Source organism: Loxodonta africana, chromosome 16, assembly GCF_030014295.1.
Source record: "Loxodonta africana isolate mLoxAfr1 chromosome 16, mLoxAfr1.hap2, whole genome shotgun sequence".
NCBI lineage: Eukaryota > Metazoa > Chordata > Mammalia > Proboscidea > Elephantidae > Loxodonta > Loxodonta africana.
In genome coordinates, this window is record NC_087357.1 from 75823244 (window position 1) to 75851203 (window position 27960).

At 44.3% G+C, this 27960-nt stretch overlaps 1 protein-coding gene across 9 annotated transcripts in view; it reads right to left on the reverse strand.

The window, feature by feature from the left end:
• The window catches only part of KCNMA1 (potassium calcium-activated channel subfamily M alpha 1), a 917661-nt gene that overhangs the window by 478927 nt on the left and 410774 nt on the right, over positions 1 to 27960 (reverse strand). For all 9 annotated transcript variants that reach the window (XM_023547132.2, XM_010589260.2, XM_010589253.2 and 6 more), the window contains one exon: positions 2924 to 2985. In XM_023547132.2, the coding sequence (XP_023402900.1) occupies positions 2924 to 2985 (62 nt within the window). The remainder of the gene's footprint in view (positions 1 to 2923; positions 2986 to 27960) is intronic.

Sequence of the window (27960 nt, forward strand, 5' to 3'; positions counted from 1 at the left end):
TCCAGATGGATCATCGGAACCTGTCTTATATATTCATCTGCATACCTTGCCCTTTTCAAAGGGTAGGCACAGAGAGCCTTGCATCCCGAACCTCTGCCATTGGGCAATTCCCAGCTCTTCTGGGGAGGCCGGCTCTGGTTAAAGTTCACAGACACAAACCATTTCATGGGCAATGTCTTCCCAGTTAGGTTCACTCTTGGAAAAGCCTAGAAACTGTCTTCTGACTTATTTAAAGGTTTTAAATACTGGTTTTTTTTTTTTTTTCAGGGTGATAAATTAATATAATTTTCAATCAAATTTTAAAGCTAGCTTTCCAAGATGCCCAGGTAGCCAGCCAAACCATGAGTGTGTAAAATTGGTGACAGTTTTGAATGAAAAAGATGGATTTTTAAGAATTTACATTTTGCTTTCTTAACCTCTTTCCATTTGCATTTTATGTGTGGATAGAACTTCATTTTATCTTGGTCACTAAGCTTGATTATAATTTATTCAATTAAAAAAAAAAAAAAAACAGTGCTGTCGAGTCAATTCCATCAATAGGCTCTTCCCCGCCCCCCTACTCCCGGAATCTATGAACTTATCGTAAAAGTTACTTCATAGATTCTAGTGAATTCTTCTACTCACTTAAACTGAGCATGCTGACTGGTTTTCTCCAGTGAAATGGAAGACTTCTTTGTGGTAATTGTGCTTATCGGGGCCTCCGTTAAACAGAATCTCAGGATATGGTCTCAGGAGCAAATAAAGTAATGCAAATCAAAAGTGGAAAGGGCTTCGTCAGGATAAGACATTGTTATAAACGATGTTTGGCTATGCCAAATCACATAGCTTAGTGATGAGGGAGAGAGAATGACCGAGGCTAGGACGGTGCCCAGGGAGAGCGGGTAGAGTCTGGGATCTAAAACCTTTGACATTTTTGCTGGGAAAAGCTGAGAACAGCATTGAAAGTCCATCCTTGGGGCAGACTCTTTGCAAATCCACTCAGGAAAACAGAACCAAAGAGGACTTGCAATGCTGGGTTCTCCAAGACTTTTAGGAGAATTGAAATTAAACCCAAAGGGCACTGAGGTGAGCAGCGCATTAAGGAAAGAGGATTCTGCTTTGGGGGAATCCCATCCCTTTCCATCCTCTGAAATGGAGATGACAACACCAGGATCTACAGAGCAAAAGGCTGCCTCATGGCAGACAACGTAAAAAGGGACACCACCCAGATCCATCTGACAAGAACATTTTATTTCTGAGAAATACAAAGGGGCAAAAAAGGCAGGCAAAGGAAGGATGGCAAGGAGACACGGGTCCTTCTAACCAATCACCACACTTACCTCCACAAAAAGGTCTCCCTCTCGGGGGCACACAGACACATGCCCAAAGCTATTGCCCGGGCCCTGGCATGGAAGCTGGCCCTGTGCTGTGGAAGTTGACAGGGTTGTGCACCCCATGATGTGTGAGAACACTCCTGGAGAGAGACAACAGAGAAATAAGACCGGTCTTTAGCAGGTCTTTGGTTCAATACAAATATGGTCCAGAATTATTAAGTGTAAATATTTAAAAGGTGCTTACTTATGATTGAAATCTTCCAAATTAGAAAGCTCTTCTTGTTCTTGGCCAAGCAGGGCTGAGGGAGGGAGCATGTGGAATCTTGTCTCCTGGAGAACATTTAAAGGTCTGTCCATCTGATATGGGCAAGAAGAGCCCAGCCTTGTGTGTGGGGATGCACTGCAGGACCCCTGATATTCTTGGACTTGGCTGATTCCCAGAGACAGGTTATTAGAGGAGATGTTTTCTTTATTTTCCCTAACATGACATTTTGGGCTCTGCACCCAAGTGTACAAATTCCTTTGGCTGGTGACCAACCGGCTCTAAGAAATTCAGGGTTTAGGTACTCATAAAATTACCACCATCCTGAGCCACAGAAAAATAGGAATAAACTCAGAATTCACGCACACTGAGGTCTAAGTCAACAGAGACACAAAGTCGGTGTTCCTAGGACCAAAGTCTAGTATGCACCATATTAGACACAGAGTTAAAAACGGCGGACATTGAGGGCAGAGTTGTCAAGTTCATGTCACAACAGACAGGCAGTCAAACTCCAGCTCCACTGCAGATTCCCAGATGGTGTCACCTTCAAGTTTGCAATGACAACAGTTGGAACAAAAATGTAGCCGGGGTGACAGCTGCAGGAACCAGGGCAGAATTGGCCACCATCTTGCAGCCCTGGTCAGCTCCTCTTCTGCCTCCCGCAAGGTCTTTACCAACCATTGCATAGCTCCCACCCCAGGCTACCTTAGGCCACCATTTCCCTCTGCTGGTGGCCAAAGAGTCTGCTCAATGTCTACTTTAGGAATTTTCAGATGGCCATGGGCCTCCATCTCTACGAGTCATCATGAGCTCCATCTCATCTCCTTACCTTGGAAAGTCAAGAAGCACCGCGTGCGATGCTTCCCTGAACACTCAGTTAAGAAAGTCCAAATAGTGCCATACTTTCCGATCTGACCTCCAATAAGGTTGAATCTTTGGAAACCCTAAATGAGAAAAGGATTCTACAACCATAAGAATGGCTTAGACTCTCATCTGTTGAACACTGTAACCCTTCCAGAGGTTGAAAATTTACATCAAAGCCCTCTTCCCTCTTGGCATCTTTGGTGCAAACACGTTGTCAGGAAACGGCTATTTAAAAATAAGTAACACCCAGCAAGAAGGCATGACCTCAGATACCTCTCCGTCCTGTGCCAGCAGAATCAAAGTAGCCTTCTTCCCGAGAGTTTCCACATTCAGAAAATCAGCACAGAACAGCCCTGCCTTCTCCCAAAAGTTGTTTGCACCCAGGAGGCTCTTACAGAGGTTGGTTAAAGCAAACTTATTGATCAAGGTAAAGGCGCATGGCTGTTTTCTGAAAGAGGGCAAAAAAAGGTATTTAAATACTCACTTTGACGAATCTATGAAGTATATTACAAGTGCACCAATGCTGAGGGCAAAAACTAAGACAACCTGCAAAAGAAGAGAAAAAGGCCATCACTTAGGAGCTGGACACCAAGATGTTTAGTTTCTGACACAGCAGAGCCAGCTGTGAAACACAGTGCTGATTGCTTTCTTAGGATGCCACTCCCAAGTCCCACATGCCGGCTGGCTCCTTACAGCACAGTGGTCAGCAACCTCACTCCTTGCCAACAGGGGTCAGGGCAGACCTGTGCATCCTACAGCACTGGGTTTTTATAGGGCTCTGTGAGCCCAAGGTCCAGCTTCTCTGCCGTGGAAGGCAATAACCTTCAGTGGGGAAAGGGCTGCTAAAAATTGGGGTGATGCCATTTTTCAAATTATATGTAGGACCCAAAGGAACTCAAATACAGGAGTATCATTTTTTCACAGCTTTGCTGAGGTGTAATGTAAATACCAAAAAATTTACCCGTTTTAAAAAAATTTTGGGAAAATTGACTGAGTTGTGCAAACATCACCGTAATCCAGTTTTATGGTATTTGCATCCTTCCAATAAGATCCCTCATGCCTGTTAACAGTTAATCCCCATTTCCACTCCCTGGCCCCAGACAACCAGTAACCCACTTTCTGTCTCTATAGAAGAAATATCAACCTGAAAAGTACAAATTTCCTTGTGCATAAATACATATGAGCATTTATGTATATTCACTGCATATACACTATATATACACATACCCATACATATATAATATTTAAGTATGTGTGTGTGTCCACCACTGCTGCCAGCTGCTGTCAAGTCAACACTGATTCATGGCAACTATATATAAATATGGAGTCCCTGGGTGGTGCCAGTGGTTAACACTCTCAGCTGCTAAGGTTAGAAGTTTGAGTCTACCCAGAGGCACTTGGGAAGAAAGGCCTGGAGATCTATTTCCAAAAAACTGGTCATTGAAAATTTTATGGAACACAGTTCTACTCTGACACCCTTGGGGTCACCATGAGTTGGAATTGACTCCATGGCAACTGGGGGCCGTAGTGGAGACATACACACACACACAAGTATTTAGGAAAACAGCATATGGGTTCAGGAAGCCAAATCAGGTAATACATTGGACCAGTTACATGACAATCCTCATTCTTCTTCACACTCTTCAGTCAAGATTAATCACCGCTGATATAAGAGCCAGTTTTGGCATTTCCTTCAACAGATACCTGTCTCAGTGAAGTACATCAAATAAACATGGGACAGATGAGGCTGGCACTGACACGTCTGTCCTCACTCAAAATTCTAATTTGTCTATCTAATCTTTCACTACACAGACTATTAGTACAACTAAAAAGTGTTCAATAATAATAATAAAGAAGTGAACAGCCAATAATTGAGCTTGAGAACAAAAAGTAAACACACCTGGGGCACACAAGGCCAGGTCAACAAATACCTTTTACAGAGTAATCTCCTAAAGAGACCGCAGGCTGAAAGGTGTTAGGAAGTGCCAACTTCCTCAAATAGACATGAACCCCAATTTATGGAAAGACTATCCACCAAAGAGCAAGCTGTGTGTGTGTGTGTGTGTGTGTGTGTATGGCAGACATCCATCTCCACATTGTGCATGTTAGTAACACCCATCTACCCAGTACCAATCCCAATGGGCTGGCTGGCCTCAGTCTCTCCCCACACATGTACTCATTCATACACTCCCTGAGAATTCAGAAACAAAAACATAAGCAGGCCTCTGCTCTTTCCTCTCTTATCTGAATGAGGCAGCAAATAGCTTAAGATTAATTTTGATATGGGCTGCTATTTCTGAGACATAAGCAGTTAGATCCTGGCCCTGACCTCATTCTCAGAATGCTGCAAAGAGAAGGAGTGTGGCCAAAGCAGAGGGGAAGGGCCTCTTTTTCATTCATAAACAGATCATCCGAGACTAACGCAAAAAACCAAACCCATTGCCATTGAGTTGATTCCAATTCATAGCGACCCCATAGTACAGAGTACAACTGCCTGCACATGGGATATCCAAGGAGCAGCTCTGGTGGATTCACACTGCCAGGCTTTTGGTTAGCAGCCAAGATCTTAACCACTTCACAACCAAGATTCGTCCCTGTTTGGTTCCATGTGCACAGATCTGTGAATCCCACGTCTCTGTTGAAAGTGGCTATGCCGTTTAGATCCACAGGTGCAGGAAAGCGAAGAAGTCCTCGCAAAGGGCATCTATATGATTCTGCAGTGAACTCAAAATTTAAGCTCCCCGTCAGTGGAGACACCTCCCAGCACTGGGGTGGCCAGAGAAGAGGCGGACACTGGTTTGTCCCAGCTGCCTCCTCTTAGCTTCTTAATGGGGGACAACGTGCTGCTTATTTAAGCAAATCAGCCAGTGACGGGGGAGAAAGGAAGCCTGCTTCCTGCTGTCCTCTTAAAACGAACACTCAAATACCAGGGGCTCTCCGAGAGGGTAAGAGAGAGAAGAAACCAAGGCTTTGAATCTGTCACTTCAGGTTTTAAGCCCTCCTGAGAATTTGCATTTCTAACAAGTTCTCAGGGGATGCTAATGCTGCTGGTGAGGGACCAGTTCTGAGAAGCACTAGTAGAGCACTGGTTCTCAAAATTTATTACACATAAGAACCACCTGGGGATCTGGTTAAAAAGTAGATTCTGATTCAGTATATCTGCAGTAGAAATGAAAACTCTCAGTGGGGGTTCAAACCAGAATGAGCCAGTTCAAAGCCCTGGATGAAGCCCAGGGGGAAATGACCTCCAAAGGCCCAGGGAACTGAGGGTTCTGATAAGTGACCTATCCCTGCTGGGGTCCACGTGTGCAGCTGAAAGGCTTTGCCTGAATGTGGTACAGGGTGTTTCCAGACGAGTACCCACCCATCACTACCCACCACCATACGCCATCAGCTTCCTCCAGATAGGGCACCATCAATGGGGAGAGGATCTGCCCCTCAGCATGGAGGGAAGTGTGTGTGTGCTGTTTAAACTTGCCAAATGCCTCTCTGTCTTGACAGGCTTGATTACACTGTCAACCTGGATCCAGGTGCTTCGGAAATTGAATGAACCCTTTGGCTTTGGACATGAAAGTAGGAACCTATTTCTATTCTAAATATAAAAGAATTTAGTCTGACATCACAAAATGATTGTATTTTAGCCTTAAAAGCTAGTCAGTTCTGGCTCATGGCCATCCCAAAAGTGTTAAGAGTAGAAGTGAGCTCCATAGGGTTTTCAATGACTTATTTTTCAGAAGTAGATTGCCAGGCCTTTCTTCCAGTGCATGTCTGGATAGATTGGAACCTTCAATCTTCGGCAGTTGGCAGACAAGTGTGTAACTCTATGCACCACCCAGGGGCTCCAGATTTTAGCCTTAATAATTCGGCAGTTGGCAGACAAGTGTGTAACTCTATGCACCACCCAGGGGCTCCAGATTTTAGCCTTAATAATTATGTTATAAAAAAAATTTTTTTTTTTTTTTATAAAGTACCCCCTAAATAATTATCTAAGTATTAAGGTTCTACTCTGTCCTACAGGATCGCTATGAGTCGGAATTGACTCAACAGCAGTGGGTTTGGTTTTTGGTTTATCCACACAACCCTAGGAAAAACAAAAAAAGCAAATGCACTTCGAGTCATGAATTATACCGCTTTATAGGGAAACCCTCACGTCGATTAATCCTATCCTATTATGCAACAGAGCTATAACTGTGTAAGTATAGGCGATAGGTATGTGGGACGAAGAACTGGGTTTGCCTCTTTGTCTCTGGCTTCTGAAAATAGCCCTGGGAATTTGTCAGCAACCAAGGGGCCAAGGAACACCTAAACATGATGCACAGGTTCCGTCCCGGCGACAGACCTCAGGAGGGGAGGGAGCAAGATACAGCCAATCATGCATATTCATTGACTCCTTCCTATGCATTAAGGCCCCCGGTCACGAGTGTTCACTGAGGTCCCAGTGACTATGGAACCCTGGACCTCGTTGGAGCTTCCTGGATCGGTGAGAACATCCATGTATGTGAAAGAGCGTAGTGTGTCCTTGGGGCAATGGAAGCCTCCTGCAAGGAACTCTCCCAGGCACAGCCTGACGTGTCTCTTCACTTGGCATCCTTTCTGGTTATAATAAATGGGTAACTGTCAGTACAGGTAGTCTCTGTGAGTTCTGTGAATCATTCTAGCAAATTAGTGAACCCACAGGGGCAGAAAGAGAGAAAACACCACGTGGGTGGCTGGTGTTAGAGATGGAGGAGTGTGAAAGCGGGGATATGCGTTATCTTCACATTTTGGGGACCAGCTTTGTGTCAGCTATTATTAACACAATGCGACAAGCTAATATGATATTTCTAAGTGGAATTATTAATAAATGGAAAAGGAGTTAGAGAGGGGGGGAACCACAGGGGCTCTTGCCTTAACATCCTCTTCATCCTCAAGGTCCTTTCTTCCTACGCTCTATATCTACTCTGTTATCCCTTCAGGAAGGGAGAAGCCTACTGAAATCCTTCTCCGTGCTTCCACAGTGCACAGGGTAAGGAGAACTGAAGCCCGAGGGACAAGGTGAGGCCAAGAAAAGCACAACGCTCAAGGCAGTGGAAATACATTTGACCTTCAGCAGCTGAATCACAGAACAATCTTGACAATGACCAAGCACTTTACAAAGCATTGTCCTGTACATGAGCCTATGACCAGCGGTCCAGTATAATCTGCACATTCCCTCTCAGGACTCAACTTCAGCTGGCTTCCACCGCAGCCTGCCCAGCTTTCCTAAACTCCCACAGTCTGGGTTAACCAAATCACCCTGGCTACCTTGGAAGGTGCTAATTGCCATATTCTTAGACTTATTGGAAATACCCATATGTTGTGTGGTGAAGCAGATTACCGAGTGATATTTACAGAGTGCCGAGTGATATTTACAGAGTGCCAGATTCCTAAACACAAAAGCAAATTGATAAATGTCATTGGAACAATGGTGTTTGTGAGTCATCTATGTTCAATACCCCAAGATCAAACATGACATGTATTTGCACAGAAGAACACCAGGAGCACACACACAGAGTTGTATAAAAAAACCTCATCTTCCTCAACACCTGACATGGGGAGTCTGGTGATAAATGGATAGTGGGAAAAATCACAGCCGTCTTCATAGACTGAAATCCCAGCAGGCCCTCAAGTTCTTCTGAAGGTCCCAGGAAGTTTACAGAAATGGAAGAGCGTGTGGTGAAGCATAGAATATTCCCCCTCAGGTAACTGCAGCTCTTTAAGGAAAAGACAGATGCAGCGATGTGAATATGGTGGTGAGAATCAGGAAAACGGCTCTTCAGGGATCTTGCCTGTTCTAGAACCTGGACTCAAATGCCCAGGGTTAGGTCCAAACCCACTGAATTGGCACACGCGGCCACACGGGCCAGAGGATGGGTTTGGAGCGACCACCACCAGAATCCTATCACCTGAGGACCTTTCCTTAAAAAACAGAGATGCCCTTGTCCCACCCTGAGACCACTGAATCCTAAGCTGGGGTGGGAAGAGGGGGAAGGAAGGAGGATGAAGGGAGCTCAAAGTGGGGCAAAGGAGCGTCTCTCTTTAACAAGCTCCTTCAGTGAGTCTGACATGTGGCCAAGGCAGGAGTAACTGAATCAAAACCATTAGGGGGATCCAATTAGCTCAAGTCAGAGATTAATTTACAAATGTCTCAACCATTAGCCGACTAGAACATATATGTAAGAGGCCTGCAGGCTTTGGGTATCGTGCTAGGAGTATTCTACAAAGTACGGAAGGAGACTAGGGTGAATTCATTCTCTCCTGAGCAGACTTCACACATTCTGCTCAGCTCCCAGCAGAACAAACAACCCTAATTAATGATTCTACATGTCTGATTGGGAGGCGCCATAGCTGGCTACTGGCAGCAGTAACACCTCTCAGAAAGTGAACTTTCTGTGTACGATCGCAAAGGCAAGTGACTTTTTTACTGAGGTAATAAATTTATATACGATAAAATTTAGAAGGGAAAACTATCTTCAAAAAATACAGATATGAGAACTCCCAAGGCAAAACAAGCTGGGGACATTTGGTTTACAAGAGACAGCATCGCCCAGCCTCTAAATTATAATGCCCGGTATGGTGAATTTAACAACTCCAACAAAACCTTTATCAAACTCCTAAGCACAAGGCCCAGAGAGAGAGATAGGGGAATACAAACCTAAAATAGTTAAATCAGGCCTGGTCTTTGCCCTAAACAAACATGGAATCCACAAGTCAAGTTTACCAAGGAGTCCTCTGTGCATTTAATAAACACCCCAACAGACACTCGTGGGACAGCAGAGGAAGGAGAGGGGATAGAAGCCACGCCGTCCACACTGCAAGCTCCTGTGTAGAAGAAGGGGAGATGGGCAAACCATGGCAGAGGAAGAGAAGTCCTGTGCTGTGCTATGGAGCTGCAGACACCGGGTGCACAGTGTGACTGACGTGTGCTGAGCAGCTCAAGACAGCCAGGAGACCTGGATTTGAGTGCAACTTTTCCCCAGTGCACCCCACACTCTTCAACAGGACACTGAACCTTTCTGGGACTCAGTTTCCCAATCCCTGAAATGGCAAGAGTAGAACAGACGATTACGAGGTGGGGACCTTAGGTTACTGAATACAGTGAAAAACAAAAACTCTTCTGACCTAAAAAGGCAACAGTCAACTGTATGCCATCATTATACTTCAGCATGACGACAATCACATGTGTCACTGTGTATTGGAAATGCTTGTTTGTTTTATAGAATCACAAGGGCAAACTCCGGGGACAGCTGGATTCATGGGTTATGTTTCCAGCAGCAGAAGCAATCACTCATGTGGCAGGCTGTCCCACACAACTCAAAGAGCAGGCTGAGCTGGGCCGCTGCACAGCTCTGCCCTGGGCTGGTGCTCCAGGCTCTGACGTGACTGCAGGGACTAAGCAGTGGGCTCACCCAGCCCCTTTCCCTCCTCCTGCCTCCGGCTCTGCGTGAAAAGCTCATGTTTCTGCAGGTTTACTCCCTGAAGCTCACACTCTGAGTTCCTGTGTTTTCTTATGGGAAAGATGGAAGATTTTTTTATTTTTTTCACAATCTGGCAAGTGTAGTAATATATTTTTCTCATCCCTTAACCATCATGGGCTCTCAACAGAAGCAGATATAATCTTGTTACCAAAAAAGGTATCTTTGCTATCATAAATAGCAAAAGGCTTATTGTAAAGTATAAAACCAATATTTTGACAGTGCCATTAAAATATCCAAAGGTCCCCTAGGTTTCCTACCTAATACCGTGGCACATTATGTTTGACTTATGAAATTGCTTACATGAAAATGCTGTAAATTGATCTACTGGAATTCAAAGCTCCAAACAACAGCTTAAGTATAGATGTATTCAGGATGAAAGAAAGGAAAAAGAAAGAAGTGCTTTCAGCAGACTGCATTTGGAATTACAGCATAAAAATAAAATGTACGGGACTTCTAGATAAAGCTGTTTTATTCATATTGAGAGAGCCTAGTAAAAATGCCTATGATTTCACAGACATTGGATTCTGGTTCTTCCAAAATGCAGTGCTATGAAGTCGTACTCAGTGTACAATGGACTGGACTCTTAGGACACCCAGAAGAAACTGGAGAGGGTCCCTGCTTAAATCCCTTCGATGTTTTCCCCAGCTTTTGGTATGAAGAAAAGAACCCCCAACACAGCCCACGAGGCCCTGAACAGTCTGGTCCAATCCCTCCTCTCTGGCTGTATCTCACACTCACTCCCTTCCTCTCAAGTTCCAGTAACACTGAAATGTCCCATTCATCATGTGCCCACTCCCCCTGTGACCACAGGGCCTTTGCACTAGCACATACGCCTCCTCCACATGGGCTGTGAGGGACGTAGAGATGAACTGACGTTCTACTAACCACGAATGCTAGATCTCCATCACTATTTACTAGCCAACTACGTGCCCAGCAACATCACTGTTCATTTTCCAATTAGGCAATTTCTAAATGACTATAGATAAAAACAAAGCCCTGGAAGACAGTAGGGCTCCTTCTTATTTCAGGCTACGAAGAATAAGTTTATTATAAATCACATGCTAGCTGGCATGTAGGCAAATTAAGTGTGATAATGGGCTTTTTTTGAGGGGGAGGGGGAACTTGGCCAATACAAATAGATACGGAGGGTCAAGTCTTCTTGGCTTTTTACGTTCCTCAAAGAAGGATCTGGAACATAAATTATAAGTCAATTGCCTTATCTCTTTCCCTCTAAGGGTCCATTTTGACCTAACTTTAGGGCCAGAGTGCTGTGAGCCTCAGCAGGGTAATGTCCCCATAGTTGCAGGGTGCCATCTTACATTCTCATTTTGTTGACTGTGGCCATCTCACTTTGCACATCAAAAACACAGAAAATTTAAATGTGGTCTCCTTAGGTCCTAATTTATTATAACTAAAAATAAAAGACTGAAATAAAAGAAAGCAATTGTAACATTAAGTCAGGGAATTTCTCCTAAAACCTCTGTCCTTCATGAGAGTCAAGGTCTAATGACACTGAAATCTTACATCACTGCATTGGGCAACTCCAAAGGTTGCTTTTGACATAATTTTACCAATGGCATTAAAATTGATGATTGGCAAGCAAGATGGAATCTTCCATTTGATGTTTACAGTTTACAAGACCTTCTCTGCCTAATTATTGAAAAATCCAGGGGAAAAAGTTCCATCTGCTAGTAGTGCTCCCAAGTTTGCAGCTAATGAGCTTTTTTGAGAAATTGTCTGGCTTAACTGCATGTGGGTTTGGCCAACTGGATTCTTCATTTAATTAGGTTCACAAGATGAGAAAACTTCTGTGGCACTATCAGGTCACCAGTTGTCACTCACTGTTATCAGGGGCTACATTTATGACCATCTTTGCCCCACTCCTCAAACCTTGCCAGTTCTTACACTATAAAAAAAAAAAAAAATATATATATATATATATATATATTAAACATAAAAACAGAAGAAACATTCTGAGAACCTGCAAGTAGAATCCAACCATAAATTTACATTTATAAACTCAAACATAATCACCCTCAGTAGTGGGTATCTGTGCTAGTATTACACACAGGGGCAGATTAACCAGTAAGCAAGGTCTGTATGGGCTTCATCATGTTTACTTTCTAATCTGTCGTGTACAACTGCACATGGGTTTCATGACATCAGGTGAAACTGTGCACTACAGATTAGTAGTAAGCACATGTAAGCCCGTGCAAACCTTGCTTATTGGGTAATCCATCCCTGATGACAAGTGACCCTTGCCTCTCTGGAATGTTTGATTTTATCCCTTAATAAAAAGAATTTCTCCTTCAGTTTCCAGAATCTATCTATTCCCATTTATCCACAGCGATCTTACATGGGGGGGGGGGGAACACTGCCATCCCACCTGTAGCTAATCTAATACTGATGCACACAGCTGGCTATAAACTTTCTAGGGATCAGGGACTCTGACTAGAGCCAGAAACTATTTTCTTTTTTATTCACTGCAGTTAAAAACCCAGAAGTGGTTGGGAGTTTTAATGAGTGTGGCCTTGGTCCTATAACCACTTTATGAACCCGTAATTTCTTCTACAACATAATGAAATAGACAAAAGGTGTGTGGTGTCAAAGTATGAACCTCAAGGCCAAGTTATAGTAATGCCTTGACAGCAGCCCCTTAGTGGGTTAGTGGGAGTCCCTGTGGGGTACAAACAGTTATCACACTCTGCTGCTAAGTAGAAGGTTGGCGGTTCAAGTCCACCCAGAGGCACCTTGGAAGAAAGGCCTGGTGATTTATTTCTGAAAACTAAGCCACTGAAAACCTTATGGAGCATGGTTCTACTGTGACATAGATGGGGTTGCCATGAGTCGGCATCAACTTGATGGCAACTGACTGATTAGAAACAACCTAAAATTTCCATCTTCTACTGTAATGATTTTCTACCAAAAGCCTGATCAATACACCCTAGGAAAAAAATGCCACCAAAACCTCCCAGCCTCAAGGGAGTTAGCCAAATACAAAGAACAACCATTCAACTGACAAACGTCATTGACACCAAGATCGACTAGGCCTCAAAATCAGTCACCTGCCCCATGCTGGGCTAGGAACACCTTCCACATGCTTGTCACTGAAAGCATTCCACCCCATTTTCTCTGTAGACCCAACAGCTGACTTTAACAAATGGGTTAGCTTTGTCAAATACCATCAGGAATGAGAATGAAACTACCGTATACCTGTTGCCATCCAGTCAATTCCAACTTGTAGCAACCTTATAGGACAGGGTAGAACTGCCCCCATGGGGTTTCCAAGGCAGTAGTCCTTGTAGAAGCAGACTGCCACATCTTCTTCCCACAAGCAGCAGGCGGGTTCAAATCACCGACCTTTCAGTTAGTAGCTAAGCACTTAACCACTGTACCATCAGGGTGCCTTGAGGATGAAACTAGCAACCCCTTTTGTTGAGCTTTGCAGTTCTCCAAAGACAAGGTAGAATTCTCGCCTTCCACACCGGAGACCCATGGATTCCCAATCAGTGCACCTCATGCATGCATAGCCACCACCCATCTGCCAGTGGGATCTTGCATGGTTCTGTGATGCTGAACAGGTTTCAGAGAAGCTTCCAGACTAAGACAGACCAGGGAAAAAGGAACAGCTATCTACTTGTGGGAATCAGCCCATGAAAATCTTATGAATCACAAAGGTCGGATCTGAAACTGATCATGGACAATGCAGGACCAGGCAGCATTTTGTTCCGTTGTACATGGAGTCACCGTGAGTCAGGGGTCGTCTCCATGGCAGCTAAAAACAACAAAGGCCCCAACTTAGTCTCCCTCCAACACCTCTCCCTCCCTCAGAGAAAGGGGCTTTTGTATACAAACAAATTCTTACGGAGGAGCTCCCCAGCCCAAAGGAAGAAGACGCCTCCGGAGCTAGCGCCTCTCCGGTTCACGAACCTCCGCTCCGCAGCCTGGAAAGTCAGAAGGCAGCCCCATCGGCACAGATCTCAGCACACTGGATAGTGGGTGCCTGAGTGAGGGCCAGACACCCTGCTAAACACAGCAGGGCTGCTAATTTAGAAAGGATGAAGTGCGGCCCCAGCTGCCGCCTCTCTGACTGCACCGTCTCACCCATGTCCCTGCACCCAGGAAGGACCAGGTGCTAGTTACACGGGGTAACGTCACACAGGGTAACTGAAGCCCCAGGGGACTGCAGCCAAACACTCCAACTGTGGTGGGGAGCTTTCCCGCCTCAGCATCACACTTACTTTGTAAACAAACAAGAAGAGAGGACTGTCTGGAAAGTCACGTGTTGCTTTTTCAAGGTCATTAAAAACGAGAAAGAGCACGTATACGATGTTCAAGTCAGCGTCATACTTGGGCAACAGCGAGGCAGGGAGAGGAGAAAACTCAGACCGAATTTTGTGTTTCATATTTTAAAAGCCTCCACACAGTGATCAGAGATAAAGGAGAACTGAGTTGGACTTCCTTAAGGTTACTGCATGGTTTTTCCCTGTTTTATATTAACACTTGGGGGGCAGCCATTGTCTTTTCAAGGCTTAAAAAACAAGCTTGTTGCTGTCCAGTAGACTCCAACTCATAGCGACCCTACAGGTAGAACCGCCCCACAGGGTTTTCTAGGCTGTCATCTTTATATGAGTAGATCGCCAGGTCTTTGCAGAGCCACTGGGTGAGATCGAACCGTCAACTTCTCAGCAGCGAAGTGCTTAACTGTTACACCACCAGGGCTCCTTCTGCAATGGTATACTACTCAGCGATAAAAAGGGATGGCCTACAGATACACGCAGCAACATAGATGAATCTAAAAGCAGTGTGCTGCATAGAGGAATCCAGGCACAGAACATACGGTATGGACATATGACGGGTCCAAACCCAATGCACTGCCATCAAGTCAATTCTGATCCATAGCAATGCTATAAGACAGGGTTGAACAACCACACAGGGTTTCCAAGGCTGTATCGTTATGGAAGCAGACTGTCACATCTTTCTCCTGTGGAGCGGCTAGGGGGTTTGAACTGCCCACCTTTCAGTTAGCAGTTGAGCCCTTAATCACTGTACCACCAAACCAAAAATCAACCAAAACCATTGCTGTCGAGCTGATTCCAACTCATAGTGACCCTATAGGACGGAACAGAACTACTCCATAGGGTTTCCAAGGAGCAGCTGGTGGATTCGAACTGCTGACCTTTTGGTTAGCAGCCCAGCTCTTAACTACCGCGCCGCCAGGGCTCCTTATTTTCAGGGTTGAGGGTCTCTTACCGTTAAAATCCACTCATGCATTTCAGCACAGCCTCAGTCCGTTCACTGATCTCCCTCCCAAACCGCTCTATTAAAATGCCTTTGTGCACAGGCATTAATTGCTAGGAACTCTCCACACCCCTCAACAGTCATTCATTCACTGCACAAAGCTGCCAATGTCAACTACAAGCTCAGGGTCAAGCTGTCAGGGGACTGATACAGCGCTGAACAAGAAGGCCCTTGCTTTACAGAACTTGAAATCTAGTTCTAATTCTCCTTGTGCAAAGGAGGATGGAGGATACCTAGGTGGGTTTCCCAGCATCAAAGACGCTAAGCACAGTGGTTCTCAAACTTGAGCACGCATCAGAATCACCCAGAGACCCTGCTAAAACCCAAACTGCTAAAGCCCAGCCCAGGGTTTCTGTGTCAGTAGGTCTGGGGCCCGGACCAAGAATTTGCATTTCTAACAAGTTCCAGGTGATGCTGATGTTGCTGGTTCAGGAAACATACAGAGAAGCATCGCCTTAAATGATCATAAAAAAAAAAAAAAGAGCTTACTCTTTCAAGATATTCTTTCTTTGAATATTTTTGTGAAAACATCTTAAGTAAGTTAGTTTTGAGTATGTGCTACTTGGACAAAAATCCCTTAAAATATTATCTATAAAAAGACACTTCAAAGGCTTCCAGAAGGGAGACAATCAGCTGAAACTCTTTCTCTTAAAATATTCAAAATTATTTTCATAGTTTAGTTACATGAGCTAAACAATGTCATCAAGGTATTTATGGGTTTTTTTTAAGTGAGATATCTTCTCCATAAAAAGGTTCCTTATTAATTTAGAGATGATGTCACTGCCGCTAATAAAACTATCAGAACCCCCACTTTAGGCATGTCGAAGACAGAGCGGGGACAGCCCAACTCCCTCTGTTCAGGCTCCACACTTGCAAAGAACTTTCTGGGGTAATGTGGCTTCCCTCGTGCGCTCGGTGCTGACTGGGCTGCAGGACGATGCTGGTCTGCGTGGCATACTCCCCCCGGAGCACCCATAGTTAACATTTTCAGTTGCCAAGTTTTAAATGGCACTGCCAGTGCAAGGAGTGGGATTTCTTTTCTTAAGCCTTGCTTGTTTGTTTTTGTTTTTTTTTTTTCTCCTATTAATCAATCAATTCAGACCCAGATGAGGTGACACCTCATGGTGAAAGCCTCAACAAGCCTCCATTCCCTCCTCCAGTGAGGGAGCTTCCCAAAAGACCCTGAGTATACTTCAATGGGAGCCCTGGTGGTGTAGTGGTTAAGGGCTCGGCTGCTAACCAAAAAGTCAGGAGTTCAAAGCCACCAACCGCTCCTTGGAAACCCTATGGGCCAGTCCTACTCTGTCCTGTAGGGTTGCTACGAGTCAGGACTGACTCGACAGCACCTAACAACAACAATTTAATCGAAGCACTCTTTATGTTCTATAGTGTAGTCACTAGTTTTCTTCTCAGTATCTTGTCTGTGACTTCCTTGAGGGTAGAAAGTGTATCATTCATTACTGTGCTCCTGCCATTCACTCATTCATTCAACAAACCTTTCTTGAGTGACTACTATATACCAAGTACTGTGCTAGGCTTGGAGATACAGCAGAGGTCCCTGCCCTGGTGAACCTCATGGTCTGGAGGAGAGGCATTCAACAAACGACTGTACCAAGAGTGAATAATCACACACAGACGGCACAACTCTTGGCAGACTGCAAGGTCAGCGCAGGCTTCACCCAGGGAAGAAGGGTGAGAAGAAGGAGTTAACAAGATAAAGATGGGCATTTCTCACAAAAAACCAGCATGTCCAAAGCTCCTAATGACTGACCCATCCATATTTGTTGAACAAATGCAGTGACCAAAATGGTGTCCTGTATTCAAGGTGGCAGGGTGGGGTGAGGAGCTCTATACGGAGGAGGCTCAGAAACACAGGAACTAAATTTAATTGAATGAGGACCCAATGTCTTCAAGAAGCAAGTATGTTCTCCGTTCTGAAGGTGGAGAAACTGAGGCACACAGAGGTTAAGCGTGCAACAGGCAGAGCTGGGCCTCCACTCCAGGTCTGACACCCTGCCTTGTTCTTTTTATCCACGATACCAAACTACTCCCTGAGTTGGGGGTTATGAAGTCCCAAGTGCTAGACAAACACTATCACACTTCCTCTGTTAGAACTCTCTGGCATTTCACTAGCTTTTTCTGAGTCCCTGGGGTGAAGATGCATCAAGGCTAGAAGGTTTTCTTGGATGGCCATGACAGCCAACCCCAAAACACAGGGACAAATGGTAGGCACCGGTCCCACTTCTCCCCCAAACCATAAGCAACCCTCTCTCTCAGCTCCAAGAAAATTATTTGTTTACTGCTTTATGGACACATTACAAACATGTTTTCCAGTCTCCTACCCCATAACAGAAAATTCTTCTGTTAAATCCCAGTCTAACAGTGAGCATCATTTAGCACTGGAATAAGCTGCTACCTGTGGCGCTGAGCTTTCTGTCCCTAGGGCTGTTCACATAGACACAGGAGATCATCTGCCAGGTATACTGAGGAAGGAGTTCCCTTATTATATAAGAGTGCTGACTTCAGATGCCATTTCAATAACCCAAGATTAGAAGCTTCTTTTTTATATTCATTTTGGTGGTGTTGAGAATATATACAACAAAACACACATCAATTCAACAGTTTCTACATGTACCATTTAGTGACACGATTACATTCTACCAAGTTGTGCAACCACTCTCAACCTCCATTTCTGAGTTGTCCCCCTCCTCATTAACATAAACTCACTGCCCCATAAGGTTCCTATCTCATCTTTCAAGTTGCTGTTGTCAATTTGATCCCATATAAATAGTTCATGAAAGAATGTAATGCTCAAGGCAGACATTTTTTACTAGTTAAGCTAAACTATTGTTCCGTTTTAAGAAGGCTTCGTGGGTTATTTTTGGTTTAAAGCTTAAAGATTATCTCAGGGCAATAATTTCAGGGGTTCACCCAAACTTCATGGCTCCAGGAAGTCTGGAATCCATAAGAATTTGAAATTCTGTTCTGCATTTTTCCTTTTTTTGATCAGGATTCTTTGATAGAATCTTTGATCAAAACGATCAGCGATGGTGTTGGGTACCATCCAGTTTTTCCGGTCTCATGACAAAGGAGACAGTAGTTCATGAATTAGCTGCGCATTCCATACCCTCCTCCTATTCCTGACTCTCTTTCTTCCTCTGTTGCTCCAGACGAATAGAGACCAATCGTGCCTTTGTACTTGCAAGCTTTGAAGACCACTCCAACTGAGTCATGGGATGTTGACCAGGAGGAAAATGGACTGAGATTTCAGGCAGAAGACATCCATTGAACCAGGCCCTCAAGGACATGGGAAGTGGCACCTGCAGGCTTGGAGAAGCAATCTCATACAACTTGCTCTCAAATTCAGTTCTGGGTGAAAACAGGAATGTAGCCTCTGATCCCACACTCTGAACTCTAACTCATGTGGGTTTGAGCCTGTGTCATATGCTGTCTGTACCTAAAATAATGCAGAGGGAGTGGTAAGCATGAAGCGTCAGTGGCTACTATTTCTAAGGGCAATGTTAGACTCTGCAGGATGGGCTGGATCACAACACTGTGATGGCTGGCTCGATTCTGGCAGAGGGCAGCTCAGCACTGCTGCCTGTGTGAGCACCGGGACTCACTGAACACAGCTCCAGCAATAACTGAACACAGTGCAATCCCCAGGAGACACTGCACCAATGCAGAGAAACACACACCACGCATCTCATGGCAGAAGCTCCCACCAGTCCTCAGTCTGGGGGGAAGGAAGTGACCTGAGGAGGCTTGGCCAAGTCTCAACCCAAGATGCTTTCCCATGACACTGCTTCGATTACTTCCTTTGACTTTAACAGCTCTCTCTCTCTCTCTCGGCCCTCTTACAAAAGGAGAAGGCATAACAAATTCATACTAAGTTGATAATCATTTAATGCACACATCCAGTGCCGTCCAGTCAATTCCGACTCATAGGAACCCTATAGGACAGAGTAGAACTGCTCCACAGAGTTTCCAAGGAGCGCCTGGCAGATTCGAACTGCTGACCCTTTGGTTAGCAGCCATAGCACTTAAGCACTATGCCATTTAATGCCGTGATTCTCAAATCACAGTATGTAAGAGATCCACTCAAGCTGTTTGTTAAAAACGCATTTCCAAATATTCTGATTCAAAAAACCACTGAACTCAGAAACCTGCGTTTTCAATTAGCACCCCACCTCTGTCCCCCCTAGTTCTGACATATTGTGAGAAAGATCAACTTAATGCATCAGATCTCCTCTGGGATGGAGAACTTAAGAGTCTGTAAAACCAGGTGCCCAGGTGACACCCCAGACCAAATTACATCAGCATCTCAGGGAAATAGGACTGACGTTTCAGTATTTTTCTGATTTGTTAGAAAAATCAAGCTGCCCAGGTAATCCCAACGTGCACCCAGGGCTGAGAACCATTGATCAGCTGCACCTGAAGGCTGTGGTCACCTGAGCAATGGTTCGACATCCACCAGCAGCACGACACGTATTTCTTCTTTGTTCAAGGACCCTTTCCAGTGGCATGAGGGTGAATTCCAGGCCAGCTCTATCCAGTAGGAACTGAATTCGAGCCACATTTATGACTTGAAATTTTCCAGTAGCCACATTACAAAAGTAAAAAGAAACAGGTAAAATTAATTTTCGTAAGTTTTTGCTCATCTGAAATATCCAGGTGATTATTATTTCAATATCAGTCAATCTAAAAAATTAATTACCAAAGAATTCTCAGGGAGAAAGTACAAATAACATCCGTGCCCAGCATGTGCGTGACACAGCATCTTAGGTAATGAACAGTTTACTAAAGCAACACAATCATATTTAACAAAAAAATATTTCATATTGCTTCAGTTGTAAAATTTATATTTAAATTAATTAAAGTTAAAAAAAATAAAAAATTCAGTTTCTCAGTAGCACTAGCCACATTTCCAATACTTGACAGGCACACGTTGCTAGGGGCTATCGCCTGGTGGCACAGTGGTTAAGTGCTATGGCTGCTAACCAAAAATTTGGCAGTTCAAATCCACCAGCCACTCCTTGGAAACCCTATGGGGCAGTTCTACTCTGTCCTATAGGGTCTCATGAGTCAGAATCGACTCAACAGCAATGGGTTTGGTTTTATTGCTTTATTGTATTAGAAAGAGTCCCTGGGTGGCACAATGGTTAAGCACTCGACTACTAACCGAAAGGTTGTCGGTTTGAATTCACCGTGGCGCCTTGGAAGAAAGGCCTGGTAATCTACTTCCAAAAGATGACGGGCATTGAAAACCCCTATACAGCACAGTTTTACTGTGAAACACAGGGCATTGCCATGAGTTGGAATCAGCCTGACAGCACATGGTTTGGTTTTTTGGTTACTGTATTGGACGGCACGGGTATAAAATGTTTCCATGGCTGCAGAAAGTCCTATTGAAACAGTGCAGCTGTAGACTTCTCGACCAACTCGGAAAGGTCCCTATTCTTTCCGGACTCGTCCAGGATGCTCAGAATGTCCTGGGTGGCCTGGATGCTCCCTCCATCCCCTCACGGAGAGGTGGCACAGTGTTTAAAGGCAAGGACTCTGTTCCCAGACCAACTACTAGCATGTGACCTTGGGCAGGTCACTCTCTATGCCGTCCTTGGTTTTCTCATCTATTAAGTAAGAAGAGTATCTAACTCAAAGAGTTATAAGGATTAAATAAGTTAATATTGGTAAAGCACCCAAAACAGTTATCCGGAATGTAGCAAGTGTTCTCTGAGTAAATGTTAAAGAAATCCCCAAGCATCTGGCTCCTGACTGGGTTATGAACATCCTGATATCTTTGAATCCAGAATGACCTAAACTGAAAGATGCAAAAAAAAAAAAAAATCCCTCATCTGTAAACAGTTACCAACCTTCTGGGTGCTCATATCACTCACTCACTGACTCACCCAAGGAAATACCTTCTGCAAAGCACTGCCACTCCATGCCTTAGGGGAAAAAGAGCTCAGATAGTCTGAAATGTTTTAGAGTGTCAGTCCTTTTCCCACGTTCTAAACCATATCCTTCTGGTCCTCCAAGGCAAAGACAGGATGGCACTCCTTTTTCAGGTTCCTTCTCAGGTCTCAGCTCCAGGTATCTCCTCTGAGGAGCCTTTCCCGACCGTCCTTTCTAAAGCTTTGCGTGCAAGTAGGAATACACACATGCACACGGGTGCACACCATACTAGTCCACGCCCTCACTGCTTCATTCCCTTCATTGCCTGATCATTACCTGGCATCGCCTTGTCTATTTGCTTCTTTACTAGTTCATTGCTTTCATAACCCCAAGAGAGTACAAGCTCTACAAGGGCAGCGATCCAGTTTGTTTCTATCCTTCCTGTATCCCTAGCACCCAGAGCAGTGTCTGGTATACACAGTAGGTGCTTTTCATAGTACTGTTGAATGAATGAGTTGATGAATGCCCTCCTTGACTTACGGATTTCCCTGCCTCCCTTTGCTTGATATTCCAAAGCATATTTCATCTTTCACATTTTGAGGGTAACTTAATTACATACTTCCTGATATATGTTAACCACTTTTGCATATCTACCACCCATCTGTCAGCTCGTCATACTGTGGTGGCTTGCATGTTGCTGTGCTGATGCAAGCTATGCCACCAATATTTCAAATTCCATGAGGGTCATCCATGGTGGACAGGTTTCAGCAGAGCTTCCAGACTAAGACAGAATAGGAAGAAAGGCCTGGCAATCTACTTCTGAAAATCAACCAGTAAAAACCCTGTGGATCACAACAGCATTTTGCCTGATATACTGCTGGAAGATGAGCCCCTAGGTTGAACCAAAAGACCAAACCCACTGCTGTTGAGTCTATCCTGGCTCATAATGACCCTACAGGAAAGAGCAGAAATGCCTCATAGAGTTTCCAAGGCTGTAAATCTTTACGGAAGCCACCTCTTTCTCCCATGGAACGGCTGGTGGGTTTAAACCTCTGATCTTTCAGTTAGCAGCCCAGTGCTTTAACCACTGTGCCGCTAGGGCTCATTCTAAGTTGGAAGGCACTCAAAATAGATAGTTGCTGCCATAATAGACCCAAGAAGAGCAACGAAAATGAAGATGGCACAGAACCAGGCAATGCTTCATTCTGTTGTATATGGGACAGCCATGAGCCGGAGCCAACTCAACAACAACTAACAACAACTTTTTTGTGTACATGTCTTGTCTCCCCAACTAAACTATAAGCTCCTTGAAGTCATGCCCTGAATGTTTTGTTCCTCTTGTGCCCCTTAATGCCCAGCGTAAGGCACATTCTCGATAAAGATTTGTTGGTGAATGGATGGGAAGGATAAAGCACGGTTTCTAAATTAATTTTCTTGGTCACACATAGTGTACTGTTCCTACAAATAATAATTTTTTTTATGAAGTAAATATATATGTACCTACATCCATATGTATGTGTTATGTTTCTCCTTTTAATTAAATGGAACTATTTTTGCAACTATTTTCCAGTCCAAGAGTAAAACTGTAAAGAATAATGCTAAATGTTAGATCATTAAGTTGGTTTTCTTTCACTACATGGCCGTGTTTCAAAAAAGCTTTGAGTCATCTATAAGGTTCCTTGCCAGGGGTACAGCACATTACATTTAAAATGGCACTTATCTTAGTAAACACATTTCTATTGCAAATGATTTATTCCAATAAAGCAAATCCTTGGCAAAGAGATGTCCATTCTTCTAAACCCCCTACCAAGAATAAATGCGTGGAAATATTACAAGCACTAGAGATGAGAAAGCCTGAAAAGTTCCCTTTATCAGAAGTCACCAGAACACTTCCCCTAGAGCACAAGAAGCAGCTGCCCTCTTCCTTGCTTGCAAACCCTATAGCGCTTACTTCTTGTACATATTTTCGCTAAGACAGCTACAAATAAGTCCTCAAAACTTATAATAAAGTAAGCTATGGACATGGATATACATTTAATTTTCTTTCTCTCTACTTACTCTCTTCCCTTTAGCCTCTCGATCATTCTTTCTCCATTTCTTTTTAAAACAAAACCAAAAGCGTTGGTCACATGCAAATATAAACTCAATTTCCAACAGAAAGCTAAATTTCTGAGGGATTAAGCTTACAGACCAATCATCTGAAATGAAAAACAAAAAAATCCAGTAAAGCTGAAATTATTTTCTGAAGCACTTATTACATGAAGGGTCTATTATGAGAAGCTATTACACTTGCAAGGTGAATTAAATTCACAGCCATGAGATTCCTCTTTTCCTGGAGAAACAGATAAAAATGTTAAAGCAGCCTGAAAAGGTTTGTGAAATGGGTGTAGAAAAGATCAATACCATAAGGTTTTAATGTCAAGTTCAGACTGCAGAAAAGATGACCCAAAGCAAAGCCTCCATCTTCAGTGCAAAAAAAAAAAAAAAAAATCTAGTCAGTCAGGTGGGCAGAGGAGCGCAGGGTCACTTCAGGTGAGAGTAATGAGGAAAGTGCTCGTAGAAGTGTTCTTAAGCTGTAAAGGAATAAAGAGTAGAATTTCGAGGGTGAAAAACAGTCTGCTTATAACTCAGTTTATTCCACACACATTTATTTATCTCTTACTACATGCTGGGCACCATTCCCAGCCCAAGGGACAATGCAGAGAACAAGAAACAAAGACCCCTTTTGCAGCTGATATTCTACTGCAGAGAAGACCATTTCTAAAAAGTAATTTTGACAAGATATTAAAATAAAAACAAAAAACCATTGCCATCGAGTTGATTCCAACTCATAGTGACCCTCTATGACAGAGCAGAACTGCCTCATAGGGTTTCTAAGGAGAGGCTGAGGCATTCAAACTACTGACCTCTTGGTTGAGCAGCTAGACAACCACTGCGCCATCAGGGCTCCAGGACAAGACATAGACAATTTTATGTTTAAATGTATATGTAAGAGAAAGGGCATCCCAGTGTGGTATAAACATTCACGTGCTTAGCTGCTAACCAAAAGGTTGGAGGTGCAAGTCCGCCCAGAGGCACCCTGGAAGAAAGGCCTGGGAATCTACTTATTAAAAATCAGCCGCTGAAAACCCTGTGGAGCACAGTTTTACTGGGACACAGGTGGGGTTGGGCGCCATGAGCTGGAATTGACTCGAAGGCAACTTGTTTGGTGTTTTTGGTTTGGTAGGGAGACAGTGATTTTTTTTTTTTCTTTCTTTTCTATTGTCTTTCTCTTGAGTCTGGAGGTTTTCTTTTGTGAATTTCAGCTGGTTTTCTGAGACTCTTGTTGCAAACAAGGAGCTTCCCCTCCACACAATGGATCCTTCAGTGTCTCCTTCCCTCTCTCCATTCTTAACCACGCAGAGGCAGTTAAGGAGCAGGAGGTATCACAAACGATTTCTCCCAGCGCCTTCCAGTGCGACTACCTTGATTGTGTCCCACAGGAGCAGCCGTGGCGTCACTAGGGAGGATATGGGAGGCGTGGACCCCATTGGGTGACACTGTGGGGGGGGGGGACACCAAAATGACTGTCTATAAAATTTTTGCACGGTGCTTCAGCAGAAATTTATTTTTTATAAAAATATCCCTGTAGTTTTATAAAACTTTATTATTTTTTATTTTAAAAAATTGTGTAAGCCCAGCTTTTAAGTATCAATATACCTACAAGGCTAAAACTCTATGCGAATTTACTCTTGGAACCTTCTAACGCGCTCCAGTCACAGCTGTCATTACGATCCAGTTAACGAGGGCACGTCGAGTCACGTGGTTTCTTCTGCACCAGCTACAAGCACACACTGTTGCTTTCATTGCTACCAGTGTTTCTATTGTCACTGATTTTGCCAAATTTTCTGGTGTTTTAGGTACAATATTGTGGTTATTACCATGGGGAGGTGACACCATGAGTTACCACACTGGGTGATGCCAACCCTAGTGGCGCCATAGAGGTACGGCCAGCCATGAACCATGTGCTATTTATAGGCTTAAACTCGGGCAGAATTTGTAGAACACATAACTAAAATAAAACCTTCTTCCAGGACTGTTACGGATTAAATTCTGTCCCCCCAAAATATGCGCTATAAATCTTAATCCCTATGCAGGTAGATATGATCCCATCTGGGAATAGGGTTTTCTTTGCTATGTTAATGGGACATTATTAGTGTAGTGTGTGTTTTAAGCCAATTACCTTGGAAATATGAAAAGAACAGATTAGGCCCAGAGAAGGAAGCACAAACAGAGAAAGATAGATGCCACTTGGCAGTCAGCAAGGAAGAGAAGTTGAAAGAGGCAAGGATTTTCCCCCAGAGTAGACAGAGAGCCTTCCCCTAGAGCTGGTGTCCTGAGTTCAGAGTGCTAACCTCCTAAACTGTGAGAAAATAAATTTCTGTTCCTTGTAGCCACCCACTTGTGGTATTTCTGTTATAGCAGCATTAAGAAACTAAGACAAGGACCCAGGATCCTTCTAAACAAATTCTCTCCTCTTCTCTAAATCCCTCGAGGCAGTGAGGATACCCACACTGTTCCTCCCCACTATGTGTTTTAATCAAGATCCCCTCCCCACCCCAATCAAGGAACCCACACAATAACTGAGCTAACCATGTAAATGATGCTTCTAAGAAACAAAGCCATTCTCCTTGTGAAAAAATATGCCTGCTGTCTTATCTACTTATCAGTTTCCTTGGCAGTGCTCTGTATTAATTTATTGCCCAATAAATCACAGGCACCAGCAGACTTGCTGAGCCATGCCGAGTGGGAGGCCCACTATTTCATCTGAGCAAAAGCAGCTGATGAGCCAAAAGCACAAACACAAACAAGTTAGTAAGACATCACAAAGCCCAGCCTGCTAATCCCAAGTGCATGTGCTGTCTCAGAGATACAAAAGGGAGGCATGGCTTACAGGCTTAGGCAGAATGGAGGTGATAAATAACTACCAGTTATCAGAGGAAATGGAGTAAGTTTGGTCAGTAGGCCAACTGCTGTTGGGTTCCCTTTCTATTGGATGGTAAACCTCACTGCCACAGAAGCTATCTCATGGTGAGCTTTGGAAGGAGAGGAGCAGAGAGGGGAAGAGATAAAGACCGAGATGGGGTAGGACTCAGCTTGTCATGGTGACCATCCTTCCAGGAGACTGCCTCCCTCTAGATGGGAGGGTGATTTTCGTTGCACAGCAAGTAATCCGAAAGTCCCTATTCAGATTTGTGCTTCGGCACAAACCCTTGGCAATGATTGTCTTATGTGTGGCAGGCCTTTCATCTGAGAATCTCATCGGCCGTCACTGGATCAACCACATAGAAGGCGGGTCCTTCCCATCTGGAAGGCTTTGACCTCAGAGAACACTTTACCAACCAAAAGCTCATGATTTTGAGTTTCTGAAAGAATGGTCCCTGGCTTCAGGATACCATTTTTGTCTTCCCTTAAGTCACACATAGCCCCAGTGTAGCAGGAGCTTCAAAGGAGAATGAAACCCAGGCATTCTTACACCAGTATCTATCTCGTAGCAAAGGTGGAAATTTTCTCAAAGCCAAAGGCACTGATCAGTAAGGCTAGTTCCAATGATGCAGAAACATGCTCAAGTCACAGAACGTTACTCTGGTCAGGAGTCTTTAAGATCATCTAGTCCTGGGTGTGCATTTTGGGAGAGAAAACTGGGACCCAGTAAGATGAATTGACTTGCCCAAGGCCCTACCATGAGGCAAAGGTAGATGAGGACGGATGAAGAAGAATGAAGGGAGTCCCTGACAGTTGCTCCCACAGGGAAGACACACCTGGCCAAGCCACTCACAAGCAAAAGTCTTCTGAAACCACGATGAAACACACCAAACAGTTAGACAACACCCACCTCTGTGGTAAGTTCTCAGCAGGCTGCCCCAGTCCACCACTGTCACTTGAAAGACGAGAATGAGGGGGAGAAGATCAGGTAACATTGTCACCAGGAATGAAAAAAAAAATGGCAAGAGAGGGCCAGCATTCACCAACGTGCTAGGCTCCAACCCATTTATCCAATCTTCCAGTGGGGAGGTGACTCTCAACTTGCTTCCACTCCACTTACTAAATGGCCAGGTTATGCTACGTCCCATCTCTCCTGCAAGGGTCTGTTGGTGAAGGCAGAAGGCAGCAATGTGAAAACTCCATTGATTTTTAAGAAGTGGTCTTCAGTTCACTAGGAAAACTGGGAGAATGTGCCAGTGGGCGTCCTCACCATCTGTGATGGTTAAGATTATGTGTCAACTTGGCTGGGCCATGATTCTCAGTGTTTTGGCACTTATGTGATGCTGTGTTCACTTCCCTGTTGAGATTTGATATGTGATCACCCTCATGATGGGATCTGCTGTGAGTAGCCAATTGGTAGAAGGGGAGTTTCCTTGGGCCTGTGGCCTGCATCGCGTGTGGGCGAATGTTTTAACAGAGCTCAGGGGCTTTTGCTAATTCTGGATCCTGTGGCTGGCTCCTATTCATCTGACCTCCAGTTCTTAGGACTTAAGCTAGCAGCTTACCTGTGGTCTTGCCTGCCGATCTTGGGATTCCTCGATTCTCACAGCCTGTGAGCAAGAGCCCTGCTCTCCAACCTGCTGATCCTGGGTTCACCTGCCCCTGCAGCCACATGAAGCAGGAGAAGCCTCTATCCTGACCAATGGACTTGGGACGGTACAGCCTCTACAACCACATGAGCTATTTCCTTGATGTAAATCTCTTGCTGTGTATATAATCACAGGCTTCACTGGTTTTGCTTCTCTTGAGAAGCGAGCCTAAGACACCATTTCTGCCTCACATGACATTCTTCTACCTTTGAACC